Source organism: Eleutherodactylus coqui, chromosome 11 (assembly GCF_035609145.1).
Source record: "Eleutherodactylus coqui strain aEleCoq1 chromosome 11, aEleCoq1.hap1, whole genome shotgun sequence".
Taxonomy (NCBI): domain Eukaryota; kingdom Metazoa; phylum Chordata; class Amphibia; order Anura; family Eleutherodactylidae; genus Eleutherodactylus; species Eleutherodactylus coqui.
Genome location: NC_089847.1, coordinates 107,500,840 through 107,522,608, shown reverse-complemented (window position 1 = coordinate 107,522,608; position 21,769 = coordinate 107,500,840). Strand labels below are relative to the sequence as shown.

At 44.4% G+C, this 21,769-nt stretch overlaps 1 protein-coding gene across 1 annotated transcript in view; it reads left to right on the top strand.

Moving 5' to 3' along the window:
• The window catches only part of LGR4 (leucine rich repeat containing G protein-coupled receptor 4), a 97,800-nt gene that overhangs the window by 62,421 nt on the left and 13,610 nt on the right, over positions 1-21,769 (top strand). The window contains exons 5-11 of the mRNA XM_066583226.1: positions 9,015-9,230; positions 10,611-10,682; positions 16,711-16,779; positions 16,948-17,019; positions 18,346-18,417; positions 19,841-19,909; positions 21,625-21,696. Of these exons, the coding sequence (XP_066439323.1) occupies positions 9,015-9,230; positions 10,611-10,682; positions 16,711-16,779; positions 16,948-17,019; positions 18,346-18,417; positions 19,841-19,909; positions 21,625-21,696 (642 nt within the window). The remainder of the gene's footprint in view (positions 1-9,014; positions 9,231-10,610; positions 10,683-16,710; positions 16,780-16,947; positions 17,020-18,345; positions 18,418-19,840; positions 19,910-21,624; positions 21,697-21,769) is intronic.

The following is a 21,769-nucleotide window of genomic DNA, read 5'->3' as shown; positions in this document are numbered from 1 at the left end:
TGTAGTAACGTCCCTAGCTTCTGATTGGCTGTAGGCCTGTTAATGGTTAGGCTGTGAACTGCGGCTGGCTGCCCTCTGAATTAGCGACACTCAGGGCTGTGGAATCCCGTCACGCTCTGTCCCCAGCTTCAGTGGAGGCGCCCACTGATGGCAACTTCGCTCCACTGCCTTCAGCAGCGTTGCCGAGAAGAGCATGGGGAGCGGAGTAGCCGTCAGCCCTAACCATCCATCCCATGGCAAAAGTCCTTCCATGCTGCTGTCATTCCTCTTAGCTCTGCTGGGTCGCCACCCAATCGGAAGCTAGGGGTGTGACAGAGGCGTTCCTCCATCCCAGCCCTGTCAAACCCCTAGCTTCCGGTGGCGTCAAGCTACACCAGTACCAACCCCTATTGTGTACCGATGAGTTCCAAGAATCTTGAAACAGCTGTCGATCTGTACATGATTATTTCTTCCATAGCAGATTTTGGCTTGCTCATATACTTAGCAATTTTGAGCCTAACTTGCAACACGACTGTTTATGGAACTTACTTTCGAATAGGTGCTGTTACAGAGGCATTTTTCCATTTGCTGTTTGCATGACTCATAGAGGGATGTTTAGAATTCATGGCTGACCCATTGTTTGTTTATGAAAAACAATGATGTAATGTATATGTGACCTTCAGTTGGGTTAGAGTAGTCTTTGGATGGACTGCACCAGTTCTATCTATATTGGAGGGCGTAATATCTTCTGCAAGAGGGCCACGTCAGTAGCATTGAAGCCACAACCACTAGTCTGTACTGTTGATTGAGTTCAAGAGATCCTAGTATTTTGATGACTTTAACCCTAATGAAGATGTAGGTGGAGTTGTTTGTACAGTAGAGTTGTTGATGCACCATGAGTGGACATCCAGCCCCACCACTTCAGTTTATTAACATGAGGCCATTAAGGCCTCACTTTTGCACTTTTGCATCTTGCTTGTGTAATGAAGGCATCTTGTTGACTCTTGACAAGTTTATCCCACCGGAAAATCCTCCTTTTTGATCTTCAGGGAGGTTTATTACTCTGGAATAAGACAAAGAGGGGCAGGTACTTTCTCGTTCACTTTTGACGGAGCCTGAGGCCTTTTGTATCCCGAGATGGTTTAATGCACCTCTGTTCAAATACTCTCTCTCTCGTGAAGGCAAATATGATTCATCAGTTGAGGATTATTTATTTGCATTGGGTAAGAGGCACGCAGGTGTCATTACGTAAGGGGTGTCTTCTCTCAGGTCACTGCCTTGCATCAACAGTGTATTTTGACAATACCTTTCTTGGCTTGTGAAAATAATTCTGACACGTTCAAAGGCCTTCAAGCAACTTGTCAAAGTGACAAGAAGATTGATATGAAGGGAATTAGCATTTCTATATGGTGTACAGTTGGAGAGGAAGGAATGCAAAGTTCTCCTTTATGCCTGTCTTGGTTAATTATAAAGTATTGCCGTGTGGCTTATAGGAGGTGTAGTCGTCATTGCAACTTATCTTCTGCCTTCATCTGTTAAAGCTGTATCAACCGGTTGATATATAAAATGGATAGAGATAAGTATATAGATCCCTATGGACATATCCAGTGTCTACAGTCAACGCATGCATAACTAAACAACCCAACCAATGTCAAGTACCCAGATTTGCACGAAGGCTGAATCAATGGAAAATTGCCTAAGTCAACCAGTTGCTCATTTAACAAGTTTTGAGATATTTCAGGTTAATCTGTATAACCGGATGGCACTACTGCTCCATTCAAATCTATGGGACTGCCAAAGAGAAGCAGAGAACAGCACTTGGCTATCTGCGCAATGCCATAGAGTTGAAGGGCGTACACAGACCATGCTTGGCCATCGCTCCATTCAAGCACCATACTGAAGTGGTCTGCAGGGAGGAGCAAAGCGAGAGAGCGGACCTCCATTCTCATGACCACTTGGCCGTTCAGACCTTAACGATCTCGTAGTACTTGTTCCCATCAAGGCAAGAAATGCCTGGAGGAGGCTTATCATAATCATTGCACCATAGAAATGTACGTTTGGCCTAACCAGGCATGTTTGTGGTGGAGTTGGAGGGAGAGGGCTGTCCCGAATAATCTGTCTTTTCATGTTTATGGCCATCTTCCACAAGGAGCTCGCAAGTATAACAAATGTGGGGTTTTTTTCTGCCAAAACTCATAAATCATCCAGTTTCACACTCGGATAAGATGGATGACATCTCTGCAACCGGAGGTGAAGCTTCAGTTTACCTCCGAGAAGAAACGCCAACATGTCTCCAGCTGTTTTGCAGATTTCACGTGTTCCCGGCGACAGGACGAATAATGTACACAGTCATTGGTTTTTGTTTTTCTTTTTGAAAGGAACAAATTCGTAACTGTTGTCCTTTCCATCTTCCATTTTTTTAGCTGACAGTAACTTCAGGGGGGAAAAAGGCGAAAGATTGGAGATCTGTAAATGATCTGCGGGCGCTTTGTTTTGAGAAGCTTTATGCTTCGGCAGTGTGGCCATTAATCACCAACTTGACAGGAAAGTGCAGGTGTTTTCTGTTTAACTAGGAGGGAGCTTGTCAATTTTAAGTGTAACCTATGTTCCGAAATGGGGCACCAGCCCAAGTTTCCATTTTAACCCTTTTCAGGCCAGAGTGGCCTACCCATGCCTATATATATATTTTTGTTCTATAGCACAACTTTGTAACCTAGTATGTTAGGTCAAAAAATACATATGTCCATCAAGTTCAGCCTATTACCCCTTCAATGTTGATCCAGAGGAAGGCAAAAAAACCCAATGAGGTAGAAGCCAATTTTTCCTCATTTAAGGTAAAAAAAAAAATCCTTCAATTCCAAATCTGGCAACCAGAATAATCCCTGGATGAACATCCCTTCTGAAGTAATTAGTGACTGTAACATATAATATTTTATCACCCTAGAAAGGCGTACCGGCCCCTCTCAAACTCTGGTATTATATTTGCCATCACCACGTCCTCCGGCCGAAAGTTCCATAGTCTCACTGCTCTTACAGTAAAGAACCCCCTTCTTTCATCTAAATGTAAAGGATGCCCCCTTGTTACTATCACAGTCCTGAGTATAAACAGGTCTGTGAAGAGATCCCTATAACAACCCCTAATATATCTATACATAGCTGTTAGGTCGACCCTCAGCCATCTTTTTCTTAACCCCAATTTTGATAACCTCTCTGGGTATTGTAGTCCGCTCATTCCTTGAGTACCGATGCCCAACACTGTCCACAATATTCCATGTGTGGTCTGACCAGTGACTTGTAAAGAGGAAGAACAATGTTCTCGTCATGTGCCCCTAGACCTCTTTTGATGCCCCCATGATCCTATTTGCCTTAGCGGCAGCTGCCTGACACTGGTTGTTCCAGTTAAGCTTACAGTTAACTAAAACCCCCAAGTCCTTCTCCATGTCAGTGTTCCCCAGTTGATTCCCACTTGGTGTGTAATGGTGACCTGTATTTCCTCTGCCCATGTGCAGAACCTTACATGTATCAGTGTTAAAACTTATTTCTGCCCCCAACTTATTCAGCTCCTCTTGCAACCGTACACTGTCTTCTCTTGTGTTAATTTCTTTACATAGTTTTGTATCATCTGCAAATATTGATATTTTATTATTCAATCCTTCTACCACGTCATTAATGTATTAATAATAGGGCCCAGTACTGCCCCCTGTGGTACCCCACATGTGACAGTGACTCAGAGTATGTACCATTTATAACCCCCCTCTGCTTTCTATCACTGACCAGTTACTCACTTACATCACACCACAGTTACATAAAGTAATCAGTTAATGGAAACAATAGGGGTGAGGGTCCCGCTCCAAGGAGCTTACATACTACGAATGGTGGGGTGATACAGAAGGTAAAGGGCTGGAGATGTGCCCGGTATGGCGGGGTGGAGAGTGAGGGATGCTATACACAGACAATGGTCAGATATAAGCCATGTGGTGGTTGAATTGGTATGGCTGCAGGATCGGTTTATGATGGCTAGTAGGGATTGCAGTCAGTAGGTCAGCCGGCCTTTTATGTGGCCCATTATCAAACGGCTTGGAAAAGTCCGGATACATAAGATCCAGTGACTTCCCAGTCCAGTCTAGAACTTCATCATTTCCCAGCTCAAAGTATTCAGTAACTGAGGATTAATTAAAACATCCAGTGTAATGTGAAGGCCTAGGTGGGGTGCTAGTGTAAAGTGTTTTTTGTTGTTTTTTTTTTGTTTTTTTTTAACTACCTTTTCACTTTTTTTTTTTTTTTTTTTAACTATTTATTTTTTTTAACTACCTTTAATATTTTTTTTAACTACCTTTTTTTTAATTTTTTTTAACTATCTCTTTATTTTTTTAACTACCTTTTTTTGATTTTTTTTTTTTTTGTCTTGTTCTAAACATTGCTGTGATTCTTACTGTATTGATTCAGACTCTGCTTGATTGTGTCTATTTTGAAGCCTAAATAACGTCCAACAGTATTTTGGGAAGCACCAGGGCAGGGCGCGCTCTGGTAATTAGGTGTTTGTAGGGGAGATTGTAAGCGATGCTGCTTCGCCTATTTGACTTTTGCAACAATCTGCACAGAATTAGGCCGCCTGCACACGAGCGTTCCGGATTACGCCAGCGAATTTTCACGCGCGGGAGACCTGCGTATGGCACCTAAATGTGCTTGCGGATAGGTGCGGATGCGTGAAAAATCACGCGCAGATATATGCGGATGTGCTGCGGAAAAACCTGCAGCCTCCTGCCACGCCTACTTCCTCTAATGTCATAGCAACCAGTGCCTAGCTCCGCAGATGTACTGCGTGGAAAAAACGCATCCATTCACTTGTATTGGAGTCTCCACGCACAGAATCCGACCCAAATTAGGACATACTACAGTTTTTTTTCTAGCGCGTGAAAATCCGCGATGCAAATCTGTCCGTCTGGGGACATCTGCGGATCCCCATAGAAGTATATTGGCTGCGGTCAGGGGCGGACAATGTGCTTAAAATACCGCGGCAGAAATTCCGCCCGTGTGCAGGCACCCTAAAACAGATTAACATATCCGTAATGGGGCTGTAGAACAAAGCACTCCGAAGTGCAGGGATCATGGGGACAGTCTGAGAAATAACTAAAAAGAAGCAATGGGAGTGCTGCTAGACTGACGGAGTTGTGCTCCGGCAGCTCTGTAAGAAGCCGCTGACTCCGGGGTTTGGAAGGGCGAGATCAAACTGCCACCAAAAACTTTATGAGACCGTTCACATCGTGTTTTTAGCGTATACATTAGGAAAAAGTGTATAGGTTTTTAAAACTTGTATGTTAAATGGATAGCAAGAACTTTTTTATAAACTTGTGGGTGTTTATTTTTTTTTTTTTTTTTACTTTTCCGTTTTTTTAACTTTTTTTAATTTTCCTTTAAAGGGGTTGTAGCAGAATCACAAGTTATCCCCTAATCGCAGGATAGGTGATAACATGCTGATCGGTGGGGGGGATCACCACTGAGACCCTTGACTATCTTGAGAACGGGCGACCAGTGTCCCCCCTCAGCCTGCCATTGCAGAGTCTTTTCTCTCTCCCAAGCGATGTCAGAATGAATGGGGCGCTGGCTAAGCATGCTTCATTGGTGCTCTGTTCATTTCAGTGGGGCTGAAGGAAATGCCAGAGTGCTTGTAACCGTGTAAAGCTGGCCTTATAGAACATTTTTCACTTTTTGAAAGCTCTTGTCTGGTTCACACTAGCACTTTAGGCTCAGTTTTCATGCTTCATTGTGATAGCAGTTAAATGGCCCCAATAGCATATTGGAACGATCATATGGCCAAACTGACCCCACTGACTGTGAGCTCTATTTGGTGTCTGCATCCCATTTTTCAATGGAAATTGGTGATAGACTTCCAACAGAACCTCCCAGGGCCGATGTGAATAAGTTTTTAGATTTTCAGACACTGTTAGAAAATATTGAGTTAGAGCCCTTTAACCCTTTGCAATCCAATTTTGGATTCAGGGTTTTCTAGGGGGCTTTCTCTTTTCTGCCATTTCACAATGGCACCATCTGATGGCTAGATCCTGTACTGCGGTGTGGGACATGCTGGAGAGGTCCCTGACAACACAGCTGCCAGTAATATACAGCAAGAATACCCTGCCAGACGTCTTCCGACATCGGAGCTGTACAGCCTTCAATCAGAATGTCTGAAGACGTCAGACAGTGGATTGGAAAGGGTTAATACGGGCGTTCAGATTCCCGCATCCAGCAGGAATATGAAAATTGTAGTTCAGAATAAATGCAAACAAACGCAAATTCATTCGCTTCTCGTTTCTGCATGCACCAAACTGATCGTCCCGTGTAAACAGGATGTTGCTCATTCCTAACAGACTGCCTGTTAACTGTGAATGGAGGCGGTGGGCCGGAATGATCTCCACTCCACCGCCAATGGCCAATGGCGATTGTGTAAAAGCACAGGAACGATCATTGCTGGGATGACCTGTCCGCCATCTGCGCCTCACAGGTCACCATATGTAAAAGTGCCCTTAACAGAGCAGGGTCTCCCCTTCAGGACCCTCCGAAAAGGTGCCAGCTAGAAAGACCATCTTACTCTGGCGAACCCAGTCTGTGCATTGCATGAGTAATCCATTGACCTTTCAATATGCGCCATGTAATTCTTCATTTATTTATTTTTTTGTATATATTCTTATTTACCAATTTTACTATGGTGGCGCTCCATCATAATTAAATACTTCCTCCTCAGGCTTCCTTCCACCCATCATAATAACTGGTCACTTTAAATAAAGTGTCTTTGCAGGGTTAATAATCCTCTTTAGCCATTTCTTAGTTGTACTTGATTTCTGGAAAGCTCGGGGTCTACTCTTGTTGGATGCCATGCTGTACCACTCATTTCTTCAGGTCAGAATGGATATGCAGGGACTGCACCAATAGGTGTGCAACCATAACGAAATCTCTTGATCAGGGTATTAAAACTGCAGTGCATGGTGACCAGTACATGGAGAAGAACAATATCCGGCTGGCGTTGTAATTAGATGCAAACTCTGGGCGGGGTGGTTAGTACTTGTACGTATTTTGGGATGCGGCTTGTATCCTTATTCCTAGAAACATACAAGACAAGTACTGAGAATTTCGAATGGTCGAGATTGAGTATTACCTCTAATTGAAAGGTTGCACAGAAAGGTAAATAGCTACCGGTACTGGTGTGTTCTTACCATGTGTATAGCTCTCTAGTCTGGTATATACAGATAACCGATCTGTCAAAAGTAATTGGACACCTGAGCGAGAATTAAAAGTAGTATTTAGTTACTGTGTTAATCCTTAGTGGAGTCTCCTTTGGCCCTAATGGCATTGGATATTTTCCATGGGATACTTTCTGGTAATGTTTTGATACACTTCAGCTAGTCTTTCCCTCCATTCATCCTGCAAACATCTCGAAAAGTTCTCTCAAAGAAAATGGATGCTTTTTTTAATATTTCCTGACCGATGCTGCAGTTTCTTCCCAAAGATATTCAGTAGGGTCAGGACCCGGTCCAATCTTGGAACATCCATATCCTCAAACCAACATAAAGCAGCATTGGATGTGTGACAAGGCGTGTGGTCTTGTTGAAAGTATTGCTGACCATTCCCAGAGTATTGCCACATTGCTGGTAGCACATTATTATCTAGAATGTTGAGTTTCACCTCTGTTTGGTGGTTGCCACTACAGCCAACGGACCGAGACCATGCCACGTAAAGCATCCCCAGGCCATAACTGAACCTCCACCGTTCTTAACTGTTGACACAACACACTCAGGCGGAAGGTGTTCTCAGGCGTCCTCCACACCCCGGTATGTCTATCAGATTTCAAGATAGAGTAGTGTGATCTGTTACGTGTTAAAACGTTCTTCCATTTGTCAACTGTCAAATGACTACACTCCTAGCACCACTGTAGGCTGATGCATGTTCTTAATGGGAACTCGCCAGTCATTTGCAGGATGAATGGAGGGAAATACCAGCTGAGGTGTATCAGACATTAGCAGAAACTATACTAGGGAGAGTATCTGATGCTAAAGGAGGCCCACTAAGTAACATGCTACTTTTGATGCTTGCTTTGGTGTCTAATTAGTTTTGTAGGATAGTATACTAATCTTAAACAAAAATGAAGCCTAAATACATAGCCTATGATCTGTTACTCCCTGTAATTGGTCATTTTTGGCCAGGGTGAGTGACTGCAGTATGCGTTTAAGACCGACATGGAATGCAATGACAAAATAGTGTCTAAGCCTGGTTGTGCTGGAACTGCAGTTAACCTGTCTATTGCCATGCTTGGTGCAGACTATAGCTGGAGGGTCCAGGAAGCTGAGATGTGGGTTTGTTTGCAAGGCCCTTACATTCGAGGCAGATAGAGCGGTCTTTGTGCTCCTCTTTGAGCCAGACAAATATGAAAAGCATCTCTGCATGGTCATAAAGCCAATTTGGGGTTGTTACTCCGGAGTCATGATTTTTAACGGAGCTCGTGACTGATGTGTTCCCGCCACATCTCCCAAACTACCAAAACGACTCTACAGTGTAGATGCTACAAAACGGTTCCTTTTTATCTGAGCTTCCATCCTGACCGGATGAATGAGTCCTTGTTCACTTTCTTGGTTTTCTGTTCTGCTTCATTAGAGTAGCAAAACAATGAAAATAATAAGTGACGAATCTGATGTGACCAATACCATCAATGCCCAACAGCCACCATTGACTATAGTGGGGCCAATGAATGAATTTGCATTCTGGTGTCTGGCGTTTTTTTACAGAATGGGCGACTGATGCTCATAATGGAGCTTCCAACTTAGAAGTGCATATGTGGATGAGCCATCTCTTCCTGCAGTAGTTATCCCCACTCTCCCTGGGTCGGAGCACTGAATATACTACAGCTGAAGCCATATGTACATAAACCTTACTGTGTGCCATTTGTAGTCTTCCGATTGCCATTGAAGTATTTATTTCATGTCCTCCTGTCCGGTAAACTTGCACCGATCTGCCCTGATGAATTGAATGTCTCTCTCTTGCAGGCGATTAGACGCGAACCACATTGTCAGCGTGCCAGATGACAGCTTTGAGGGTCTTGTACAGCTCCGACATCTATGGCTGGATGACAACAGCCTAACGGAGGTGCCCGTTCGTCCACTCGGCAACCTACCATCCCTTCAGGCCTTAACACTGGCTCTCAACAAAATCACTCACATACCGGATTATGCCTTCTCCAATCTCTCCAGCCTGGTTGTTCTGTAAGTAATCTCAGCTGCAGTTTATGAAAACTTCTATTAAAGGATCAGATTGTGATGTTGGTCGACTGAGTCAGAATCTCCGAAATGGAAGGTTTTGTGCGGTATTCCAGTATGCAGTGGATAGTACTGGCAAACAGTGGTCCAAGGAAGGACAGCTGGTGAACCAGGACAGGGTTATGGGTACCCAAGGCTCGTTGATGCACATGTTGACGAAGACTAGTTAATATTAGTAAAGGGGTTCAGCTTTATCCAAGGATATATTAAAAATCCAAAACTTTATTCCAGATATGTTAAGAGGGGTAACCACCACACTCTACTTTCTGGCGCATACCCACACCCTTAGTCGGAGCAACTGGTTATGCACCAGAAACGCATCAGCAAAGTATAGTGCCAGTCTTTTAATTCCTTTCTGAAATAAAGTTTGGGATTTTTAATATATCCTCGGGTGAAGCTGGACCCCGTTACTAATACTTGATGTTTGTGTGGTCAACCAGTTCCTGTGCTCTCCCATTTTTGATTGGTGAGCTGGTTCTCCTTTTTGTTTTGCGAAGGCTAGTTAGTCTGGTTTACTGCAGTACAAAGTGGTGAAAAAGTGAATTCTGGCTATGATAGAAACCTTTAAGTATTCGCAATATGGCTTGTTGTGCAGCTGCAAACCAGGCAGGGTGCCCATGCTAACACTATTGAAAGTTCCTACAATGGGCATCTGGACTGGACCATGGAGCAATGGAAGGGGAATTCCTTTTTAATTTACATAATGTGTATGGCCACTTACCTGGGGAAGAGATGGCACCAGGATACAGTGTGGTACGATGATCAGCTGGTGGAGACAGTATGGTGCAATGGACAATGTTCTGCTGGGAAGCCTTGGGTCCTGGCATTCATGTGAACTTAACTTCGAAGTGTAGCACCTTCCTAACCATTGTACAGACCGAGTAAACCCCTTCGTGGCAGCGGCATTCCCTAATAGCAGGGGCCTCTTTCAGCTGGATAATGTACCTTGTATAAACTGTTCCGACATGGTTTGAGGGACATGACAAAGAGCTCAAAGTGATTAGGTCTGATCCATGGAACCTCCTCTTGTAGCTTGCAGGACTTGGTAGCAGCAGATGCTTTAACGCCTTGGAAGGAGGTACTGCAAGACCACTTAGGAAGTTTTGTGGAGTCCATGCCTTGACGGTTCAAACTCTCTTGGTTGCACGAGGGAGGACTGCACATTAGGCAGGTGGTTTCAGGTTATGGCTGATCAGCGTGTATTAGTTTGCTGTCAAAACTACAAATATATGTAGAGCAAATCAATCCATCTTCCTCGCCTTCATCAGCAGGAAGCAGAATTAGAAGTCTTTAGTTCTATTCATCCAAAAATGTCATCCTTTCCAGACATCTTCACAACAACAAAATCAAAACCCTCGGACCCCACTGCTTTGATGGACTGGATAGTCTGGAGGCGCTGTGAGTATATGCACTGCTTAACCTGCCCTTCTGCAATATTTATCTATCTGCTTATTCTTCTACTAGGATTAAAGGGGGTTGTCTGGGTTCATTTCAACTGATCAGTAGATGGATGGGGGTCTGCTGCTCGGGACCCTGACCGATCAGTTGATTGTCCAGACTGCTGTCCAATGCAGCCGGCCAGATTTGGTCATCTGAGGACAGGGGAGGAAGTGCTAGCGCCAGCTTCGCTCTCCTATTGGAGCCCAAACAACCCCTTTTAGGACCTAATGGCATGACTGGAGCGTGGCTGAATATTGTCGGCATACTGCTCTCATGATAGCTCTGTTAGTTAAGGGAATGGGACAAGGACAGGTTCCATCATGAGAACATCCCCACGTGGGGAAGAGGAAGGGGGGAGAGAAGTGTGTGAAAATGAATATTACCTGCCCATTGAATCTAGGCTGCTCCAGTGTCGCTGCTCTGGTCTTCCGAGCCATGGCTGCAGCAGTAATGTCTGTCTACCCATGGACTGCTGTAGGCTTGAAGCCAATCACTGGGCACCTAGTCTCAATGGTCACATGCCGTAAACCATTCAGGGAAGTAATTGGCTGCAGCGGTCACGTGGCTGTATAGACACGTCACCGCTACAGCCATATAAACCAAGATGAGCAGGAAGGACCAGAGCAGCAACACTGGAGCGGCCCGGAATGTAATGGGTAATGTCCCATTTAGACGGGATGATATTCTTCGAAACGACTGCCTGAGCGCTGGTGTCACCGCTAGTTACTGCTGATGTCACTGCTCGTGCAGATCGTTTTAGTCGAACAGTTCACCACTGGCTTCTCGCTCAGTGCTTCACATTCTATATGAAGCGGGGAGCATTTATGGTTGACTATGATATTCATGCTGGCTGAACGCGAGCGACCAACAAACTGTTAACGAATAATGCACGATGGCTGTGCGTTTAGACGCGACCATTATCACTCATTCGTTCTTTTGAGCGAGTTCTGCACAATAATCGCCCCATGTGAATGGCCCATAAGTAATGCTCCTTTTACTATTCTCTACATTCTCTCTCTTATTGTTTGCCGTGCATGTTTTTTTGATTGAGCGAATCGGTCAGATTCTCGCCCATGTAGAAGGACGATTACTCAGCCCTCCTAAAAAGACCCTATGCCGACGCATCATAAGCAATGGCCAACTGATCCTGCAAGTTCACCCCAACCACATGTTGCCGTGTAGCCCTTCAACATGTGTGCTTCCTGTAATCGCGCTGTACGAGATGTCACAAGTCAGGCAGAAACGCATTTGTTCCTCTTGACTTGTTAAACATAAGCGTATCTATATTTCTTTCCTTCCCCTCATCCTGTGCCATTACTTTTATCGCCTCACACGGAAGACGGATGACTTGTATGAAAAGTAGAGAACACTTATATCCTTCAGAAACAGAAAAAAAAATCCTTCCTTTGTCTCCGGTGTAACCAGAGCGTTGCCGCTCCTAATGCGAGACAGGCAGACAGTTAAACAAAGGAGCGAGGTACCGAAGGGACAATGAAGAATAAGTCGGGAGATACAATCAGTAAACACTGTGGTGCCGCTCACCTTTTGTGATCGGAGATTTAATTGCTTATGGCGTCGTTCATCTTAAGCAGTTTGCAAGCATAGTAACATAGTATGTTAGGCTGAAAAAGACACATGTCCAGCCTTGGCCCTTGCCCCTATGCCTCTTTTAATGTATCCCCAAACTTTATTTGCTATTGAGGCAGCTGACTGGCATTGATTGCTCTAGTTAAGTCTACAATCCACTAGTACCCCCAGGTCTTTTTCCATCTCCCTTTCCCTAGCAGTACCCCATTTAGTGTATATTGGTGACATCCGTTTCTCCTGCCCATGTGCAGAACCGTACATTTATCAAAGTTGAACTTCAAGCAGATAAGTGCAGTGCGACACACGGGACAACCCCTTTAAATATTTGGCTCTGCTTTCTATTAGGGCATTTGCACACCTTTTAGAGGGGAGTTGCCTGCTCTGAACTCCCCTCTGAGGTTTGGCAGACAGTTGTGGGGAGTATCTGTGGCTCTTTGCCAAATATCCTTGTAGTCAGTTGAATGACCCCCATGTTCTGTAATACTACATTTCCTCTACGAATATGAAGTGTATGGCAAGCCACAACTTTCCATGGCAATTCTAGCAGTTTTTTTGCTGCAGGAAGCAGACAGTTCTGTACATTGTGCAGTGGCCAAGGTTGGTTCTGCAGACTGAGTCCTGCTGAAATTAATGGGATTTAGCCTGCAATACTAACCCCAGCCACTTCACAATGTACAGAGCTGTCTGCTTCCTGCAGTAAAACCTACCAGAAGTGGAACAACCCCTTTTTAAAGCTGCTCGCTAGGGATCATCAACTTCATTTTCAGAATGGGCTATGATGAGACAGCCAAGTATAGGAAATACTGGCACAGTCCGGTCCTGTTCAGTGGTGCCAGTACCTCCACTTCTGATGAGCCAAACAGTCGGCCCCATTGGGTTTCTTACATTGGCAGTGATAAAGAAGGGGACTGGCTCAGTTATTGAAATGAGCCAAGTAGTCAGCCCCCTGCAATGTTGTCATCGATGCTGGAAAGGTGGAGAGAACACTAGATCACATGACCCAAAGTAGAACCCGGATTGGAAGTGGAGGTGTCGGCACAATTTGACCGGACTGGATAACCCCTTTTTAAGCAAATGCATTCATTAATTTGTCAACGACTTTGAGCAGCCAGGAGACATGCTCACAAGAGACCCCCTCAGCCACTAAGAAGCATTGAGGGGTTATATGACCCTATTTCTATGTGGCACAGGGAATCTTTTCGACCCCCTTTTCATACGAACTCCTGTTAAGTAGGGCAACATATATAATTGCAAGAAAAAGTAAATGAACTCATTGGAACTACCTGAATTCCTGCATTGATTGCTAGTAAAATGTAATCTGAGTCTTATCTAAGTCACACTTCTAGACAAACACTGTATATCTATAAACTAATAACGCACAAGTACTTGTACCTTTCATGTCTTAAATTGAACACATTGAGTAAACATGCACAGTACAGGGTGAAGAAGTAACTGAACTTCTGTTAATGATTTCTCCAAGAGCTAATTGGCAAAAGGGTTTTTAATTCAGTAGATGTGATTTGGAAGTGTGAGTTTCACAGGTGCTTTGTCCATCAAATAAAGACAAACAAAGCCTGGTTACTGACAAATTTGTTCTTCTCAAGAAAGATCGAATAGTGCTGCTAATGGTGGATCTACAGGTTATTACATTTAGCGGTTTTCTTTTTCTCTCAGCACTGTGGATGTTCGGATGCTTTTACAGGGAACGATCTGTCGGGTATAGATGCCCAACAGGCCGTCCATAAGATGGCTTTACATGGTAGCAATCATCGCTAGTGAATGGAGGCAGATCGGGCTAGAGATCGTTCTAGCCTGCCGCTGTCCCTTCACACACAGTAAACAGGCAGATATTCATAGATGAACTGCCTGTTTACATGGGCTGATTTTTGTTTTTGGTTTCTGCTTGCATGAAAACTGAACAAATATATATCATTCCTCGTTCAGTTATGCATGGTTAGACTGAACGATAATCATTGTTTCTCACGGATCATGGAAATTTGAATGTAAAAGGGCCCTTACTCAATATGCTCCCTGAAAGACCTGAACAGACTATATGATTTGCAGTTTTACTGTAGGACTACATGTTAACTCAATCATCTGAACTGGAAGACTTTTCGCACTACACACGAATGGTTAAATGACGGATTGTACTTTCCTGCGTCTGTATAAAAGTAACACACATACAGATTTTTTTATCTTTTCCTTTCTCGTGTCGGTTTACCACTTTTTTTTTACGCTAATTAAATATTTCCGCATAGGATCTCCGCAGCGCTCGTCTCCGTCCCTCTTTATTTCCTTGCCTTCCCTTACATCACGCATGGAGCTGCCGGTCTGAACTGAGCTGACCCCTGTCCATTGTTTTCCTGGATCAGATATAAACTGCACACTGAAGGAAGTAATTAAAGATGGAAAGACAAATACTGTGGTGTAACCAGGGGATAAAGGATACCACTGATTTTTATTTACATGCCAGCCGTTTCGCTGTGTTCTAGGCGGATGTCTGTTCGCATAATATGCCTTTTGTTCCTCTAGTCAGTCAATGTAGAGTATGTAGGCACTTGGTCTTTATATGTTTAAGTGGACCATGTGACTCGCTACACTTTACACTCAGCCGCTTTTAAGTACCCACCATACATCCCCTTTCCATATAACCTAATAGGACATGCATACGTCGCTAGTCCATAGGGGACCATACATGCTCAGTGACACCAGGCGGCGGATAAACCATCTTTCCAAGGAAGCGCTTTCATCCGACTATCCGATCAAAAATTTTAAACTCTTGACTACTTTCCAGATGTGTCATCTTTTGCCTAAAACCGGTTGAAATTCGTGATTTTTCACAAACTTTTTTGTTTTTTGTGATTGGGCGACTTTAGGTCTGATAGAGACAGCTGAGCGGTGTGCAGGAGGCTGTATGTAGGCACATGGAGTCTTCGTGCCATCTCTCCTTGAGCCTTCTGCACACCGCTCGGCAGGTATTTCGGGACTTAACTGATCTATCTTCAGGATAGGTCATCAATGGTTGGTTGGTTGGTAAGGGTCCGCCACTTGGGATCATTGCCAATTGGCTGATCACTCGGCCCGCTGTCGGTGCAGCAAGCCGGACATCAGCATCGTTGGTCAGAGCCGAAATTGTAATAGACTGCTTCACTCCTACTGGATTCGGTGGGCCCAGTGCCACCTATTACACTTTCGGCTCTGACCACAATGAGGAGAGTCGGAAGTGTAATAGCAGTAAAGTCGGCGATTACACTTTCAGCCCTGACAACTGATGGCAACGACCGGCTGATTGGCAGGGAGCCAGAGTGGTAGACCCCCAGAGTGGAAGTTTGGGGAGCCTCTGTTCATACTCGCTGGTTTCCCGGTTCTGCGGTGTCCCACGGGGAAGTTCAAGCATACACAGCCAGAAGGCTGTGCACGCACTTTCCAATAGAGATGAATGGGAATGCGCACGCACTCCCTTCTGAAGAGAGGCACCCTGGCTGTGTGTGCGCAAACTTCACCGGGGGGGACACCGCAGGAACTGGTTGGGTATGAAGAGGCTCCCCTGATTACACATCTCCTAAACTATAAGCACCAAAAACTTTGTTTGAGTTGCTTATAGTTGATGACCGGTTCCCTTTAAATGCAATAGGGCCTATAGAGTTCTTTGGGTGCTATAGTACAGTGGTTTACAAGTTGGAGGCCGTAATACCTTTTTGTGTGCGTCAAAAAGTGGGCAGTGTACTGAAAGCAAGTAGATGGAAAGTATTTGTCTTACATTGATTGTTCTTCTTGCAGAGGGTAAATGAGTTTTGGGAGTTGGTGTGTGTTTTTTTTTTTTTTTTTTTTTAAATATTGAGTCCCCTCACAACCCCACCAGGATTTGATGTGAAAGACTTTACTCCCTATATTGCAGACTGTGAGTTGGGTAATACTGATTCGCATGAAGCGGTGCCGGATCGGCCGTACAACTGATACCAACAGCACTCGACTGACCTCATTGACTTATTCTCGTTGTCAAAACAGACCCGACCAATAACACTGCATACGGCCCCTTTCTTTGTGCTAGCGGAAGCACGAATAGGGCAGGCTTGGTAAAATTGGGTTGTAAGGCCGGTTACACATCTGCGTTGGAGCCTCCGGTCGGAGGTTCTGTCACAGATCTGGGCAGCTGAGCAGAAACCAAAACGGACCTCGTTGTAGTCAATGGGGCAGTTTGGCGCTGTTGGGTTCCATCCTGAGTTGGCGCCATTCAACCGTGGGGATTCCCCTTTCCTGCTCCCCGAATGAAGCAAGAAAGCTGAACCCTGGGTGACAATATGAAACCACACTAATCGCATTTTGCACCAAAAAAAAAAGTTGATGCCGTTGTTTTGATGTATTAGTATATTAAATCCTAACTTTGCTCTTATTTCAGGGATCTCAATTATAATAACCTTGTGGAGTTCCCCGATGTCATAAAGTCCCTGAGCAATTTAAAGGAACTGTAAGTACTGTGCGCTTGTGTGTGTTGTAATAAACTTACAATTTGACAGTTTTCCTTCTAGCGCCCCCTTGTTAGAGCGTCCTAGAAATGTCAGACGCTCTTCCGTGTTGGCAACTTTTAAAAAGTTGGCTATACATTAAAACTTCTTTTTTTTACTTGTGTATTTAGAGGCTTCCACAGCAATTCCATTACTACGATTCCTGACGGAGCATTTGAGAAAAACCCCTTACTGAAAAGCATGTAAGTAGCTATGGCGCAGGCCCAACCTGCCTCATGTATTCAGATCACCTTCTGGCCCACAGGCTTTTTAGGCTAATATTTAAATAAAGTTGCATAATAAAGTCGAGCAACCAGTTCATGAATGCGGAGTGCGGTGGTGATGTCTAAGCAGCTATGTCCGTATCACGTGATGAGTGTGGAATTTTTTTTTTAAAAATATTTCATATATCTACAATGACTTAAAAAATGTCAAAGGAACAAGGTCGTGGCAAAAATAGCATTAAAGGGGTTATCTCCTCAAACTCGTTTGTTCACAGGATAGGTCATAATTGGTTGGGCGTGGACTCTTACATATGTGAGATTTGTCAGCAGATTTCTGGGGAATATGCAGATTGTCCCTTGATATCTCCCAGTAAGACATTGTATGGTTGGCAGCTTGAATTTCAACCCTTTTTCATTCCTTAATTTTCCCCAGGAGATGAGCAGTAGTAGTTTTGTCTGGCAGCTGTCTAGCTCTACTATTAAACCAGCTGAAATTAGAGAAGGGGTTGGAGAAGGTAGCTGTTGGCCAAAGCCATATGCTATGTTTGTATGGGCAACTTAAAGCTGTGTAAACCTTTCTGCATGAAAAATCAATACATGCATATCTTACTGAGTCTCTGCAGAAAAAAAATGCACTTATATTGTCGCATTGAGTTTTCCTTCTCGTGCATTTACAAGGCCTCATACTTGGTTTGCAGGTCCTCCTACATTCAAGTTTCTGGCTCTGGGCACTCCCAGCACTGATCAGCTAGTCTCTCCTATTGATGTGCTCAAGATCAGCTCCCCCTCCGATCTTCTTTTTCAGAGGCTGTGTAGCATAACAATGTCCACTCCACTAACTCTCCATCCTCTCGGAGTAGATGCTTGTTCCTTGCTTCTAAGAGCAGATGATTTTACCCAAAGTGAAATACAGCCCTCTGTAATAGTAGCTTTCTCTGCTCTCTATTCTCCTGATCTCCTCCACCATGCCTCAGCACTGTCATGCAGCCCTCTGTAATAGTAGCTTTCTCTGCTTTGTTTTCCTGATCTACCCCACCATCCCCCCCTGGCACTGTTATACAGCCCTCTGTAATAGCTCAGTGGAAAGGCTGTGAATGCATGCTTGCAGCAGGCTCTAGAGGTAGAGTCAGTCTCATCAGCTGTGAAGAAACAAATTCCCAACATGTACTAGATTAAAAATCCTGCCTAGTCACGCTGGGAATAGTAGTCTCTCCCCGGCTAGTCAGACCCACAAGTTGCAGACCACTGTCCTATATTCTTATTCCACACTTCAACTAATGTGTTTTTTGTTTCTGTTTTTCCTAGACAACTTTACGATAATCCTTTGTCTTTCGTTGGGAATTCAGCTTTTCAGAACTTATCAGACCTCCGCTTCTTGTAAGTACTTGTCTAACTTTTACTAGGACGTGTAAAGTGAGGTACTTGACACCGCCGTAGTGGCTTTGTGTGCTTCCTCTTACTGTTTGACTGTATAAGGCTCCTATGACCTCTAACAAGGTTGAATCAGGGAGGTTTCATACATCACGTTTTTAAGGGGAGGGGCTGCCGCTTTTTATTTTTCTAATTTTTTTTGAACCAAAGCCAGAAGTGGATTTGAAAAAAATGTGGGAATTGTAAGGCTGGGTTCACACGGGGCGGTTTTTCATTGCAGACTTTCTGCACGGAAATTCTGCTGGCAATCATAAACCTGAGCCGAAGCAGCAAAGTGGACAAGATTTGCAAAAATCTCCTCCATGCGCTGCGAAAAACCGTGCTGAAACTGACATGCCGCACGGAATTTAAAGCCGCAGCATGTCAATTTTATCGCCGTTTCTGCTGCAGACCCTCTCCTCTCTATGGGGAGAGATGGCCGCAGCGGAATACAGGCGGCGAAGCAGCGTCAACCTGTACGGGTTTTGAAGCTGCCTTTCTGCCGCAGAAATCTCACGGAATTTCCATGCGATCCTGCTTCGGTCATTCCGCAGGATTTACGCCCCGTGGGACTGCAGCCTAAAGGAAGGACTTCTCCTTCCTGCTGGATCGTTGTGTTTTTTTTTTTTTTTTTGGGCTTTGGCTGAAAAAAACCCTGCAAAACTGTCTTTTTCTTAAAAAACGAGCCTGAATCGGCCTTTACGATATGTGCACACAGGCACCATATGCGTCAGAGTTTACATGCTGTTGCCATGAACCTACGTGTGGATTAGCCCTTTCCAATGGAGCTTAAAGGGGTTGTTCCAAGTTATAAAGTTAGAGGATAACTTTATAGGTGGACAGGACTCTGGTTAGTTCCCGAGTGAATGGAGTAGAGGTCGCGTATCCGTGCCACCGCCCATTAGCTTCAGTGATCGCACTGGAAATTGACAAAGCGCTCGAACTTGGTGATCTCCGGCACTTTTCTTTCTGAAGTGAATAGAGTGGTGGCGCACTTGCACTATCTTGGCTTTAATCACTTGGGGACCAACCAGACCAACGTTCTCAGGATTGGTGGGTGTCGCTGCAGTCAGACTCCCACTCTTGTAATCGTTGATGTGGATTCTACGTCAGGAAGTTTTAATTGGTGCAAAATCAATCAGTGTCTGCCTATGGAAATCCCCATAGAAAAACAGCAGACCCCAGAGTATACTATCATTGAAAATAAACCATGACCCCACCCCCCATACTTCCCGTCCTTCTAAAGTTTTCTTAAGTCTTTTTACTGAGGATAATGACTTAAAGGATAGTTTCAAAAGGTAATCACTGTGGAAATCACTATAAGAAGCCTGTTTTTAATAGAAATGTATATTTGTGAAACTGATAGATTTTCTTTTTTTCCCCCCACAAGGGTAATTCGAGGGGCATCTGATATCCAGTGGTTTCCAAACCTGACAGGAACAGTTAATCTTGAAAGCCTGTGAGTATTCATTTTATGGTCCTGTGTTCGACTTGAGGATACAATCAGACCAGTTACATCCAAAGCTGCGTTCAAATTTCTATTGGCTGTCACTTGGAATCCATGAGCACTGTGCTTTCTAATCTACACAACTTGGCAGTGCAGATTGTAATGCTTTTATGTCCTATTAATGTTCAATGACTTGTTTTCAGCATACCTGAGTTTTCAACATGTTCATTAAAATCTGCAATGTTCTCCATACCCCCTCACTTGCTGCTGTTTACACGCTGTTTCATGTCTGGAAGTGCTGATTTTTCAGGTGTCCCTCCCTATTTTTCTGCTGCCCTGCTTTTTGAAATCCACTTTCAGGCAGGGAATGGGTAACGAGTCTAGCAAATTCTGGCAGTAGTTCACTGTCCTGTAGTTCCTTTCCCTCACTAGCAATGCTATCTTGCTCTCTCTGGTCCAACCGGCAGGGAGGCAATATCTGAATGCTTGCTCCTGCTTTTCCAGGACAACTGTATGAGGCTATCCTTCATAGATATTCTGGCCAAATGGTTAGTAATTCCAATATAATGTACACCCATGTGCTGCAATAGCAGGGGAGGCAGAGATTTTGGAAACTGCAAGACACTCTTTCTGCAGATCCGTCAGCCTGTTAGTGTAGGGGAGCTACCTATGAAGATAACTGGTCCCAGTAACTACCAAAGCTCAATACCTAACAGCAGGCAGTGGATTGCAGATTGGCTGGAAGGGAGACCCCCTAATTGTTTTTTTTTTTACTATGTATGTTTCTTAGCAAAATTCGTTAAAAATGCAGTACATACACAATGTTCCAGACTCGCCCATAGAAGACAATAGGGTTGTACGCGCATAAAGCGATGTAAAATAGAACATGCTACAGGAAGCGCTGGCTCTGATTGGCTGAGCTGCGGCACTCGAGAACCAATCGCAGCTATTTAATGCGATCGCTGTAATTGGTTCATTGAGTGCTGCAGTCATTGGCTGAGCCACGGTGCTTGAGAACCAATTGGAGCCAGCTTCCTGGAGGCGTGGTTTTTGAACCCCTGACCAGGAAGCACTGGGGAAAAACTAGCAAGCTAGTGTGCTAGGGACCTGCGAGGAGAAGTGCGGCTGAGCAGACGGTGCCTATTACATAATGTATTGTGGTTTTTCTTGTTTTTAAATGCAGCCAGGGTTTATTTTAGAGCTCAAACAGTAGGATTGCCTACTGAAAAAGTTGCACCGCATGAAAACCGCAATGTAGTAGCCTGCAAAACCTCGCTCATGTGAAAGAACCCATTGGAAAGCATGGGCTTCACATACATACGATTTGTAGCGCCGTCACATCGCAAACAAGTCGCACGATTTTTTTCGCCCGTGTGAAACCAGCCTAAAGGAGAACTCTAAATAAATAACCTCTACAATAACGTGGCTTGTATGCTTACAGCTACAGGATTTCATTTGAAAGGCTATACTCCTTGACTTTGCCCCTGAGCGTTGAGTGTCAGCAGATTTGTGGATGCAGCTTTAGCTGTGACTGTAGTAGAAGGGTATTTCAGCACAAGTGTAGATTGGTTTACAGTTCGTGAAGTGGAGCTCTGCTAAGCAGTTTGGCGCAGTGTTCAGCAACCTTGCCCTTATCGGCATTCGCCTTGACTTCTATGGTAGAGTTTGTCCTGCTTTATCTAATCTCTCCATCTCATTTCCGTCCACTTCTCTTATATGTTCTACAGGACCTTGACGGGCACCAAGATAAGAAGCATCCCGCTGAACTTGTGCCAGGAGCAGAAGATGCTTCGATCTCTGTGAGTCCATATCAGCCGTCGGTCATTCTCACTAAGTGGTTTGATCTGGATCTATAGGCATTTATTTCTATTT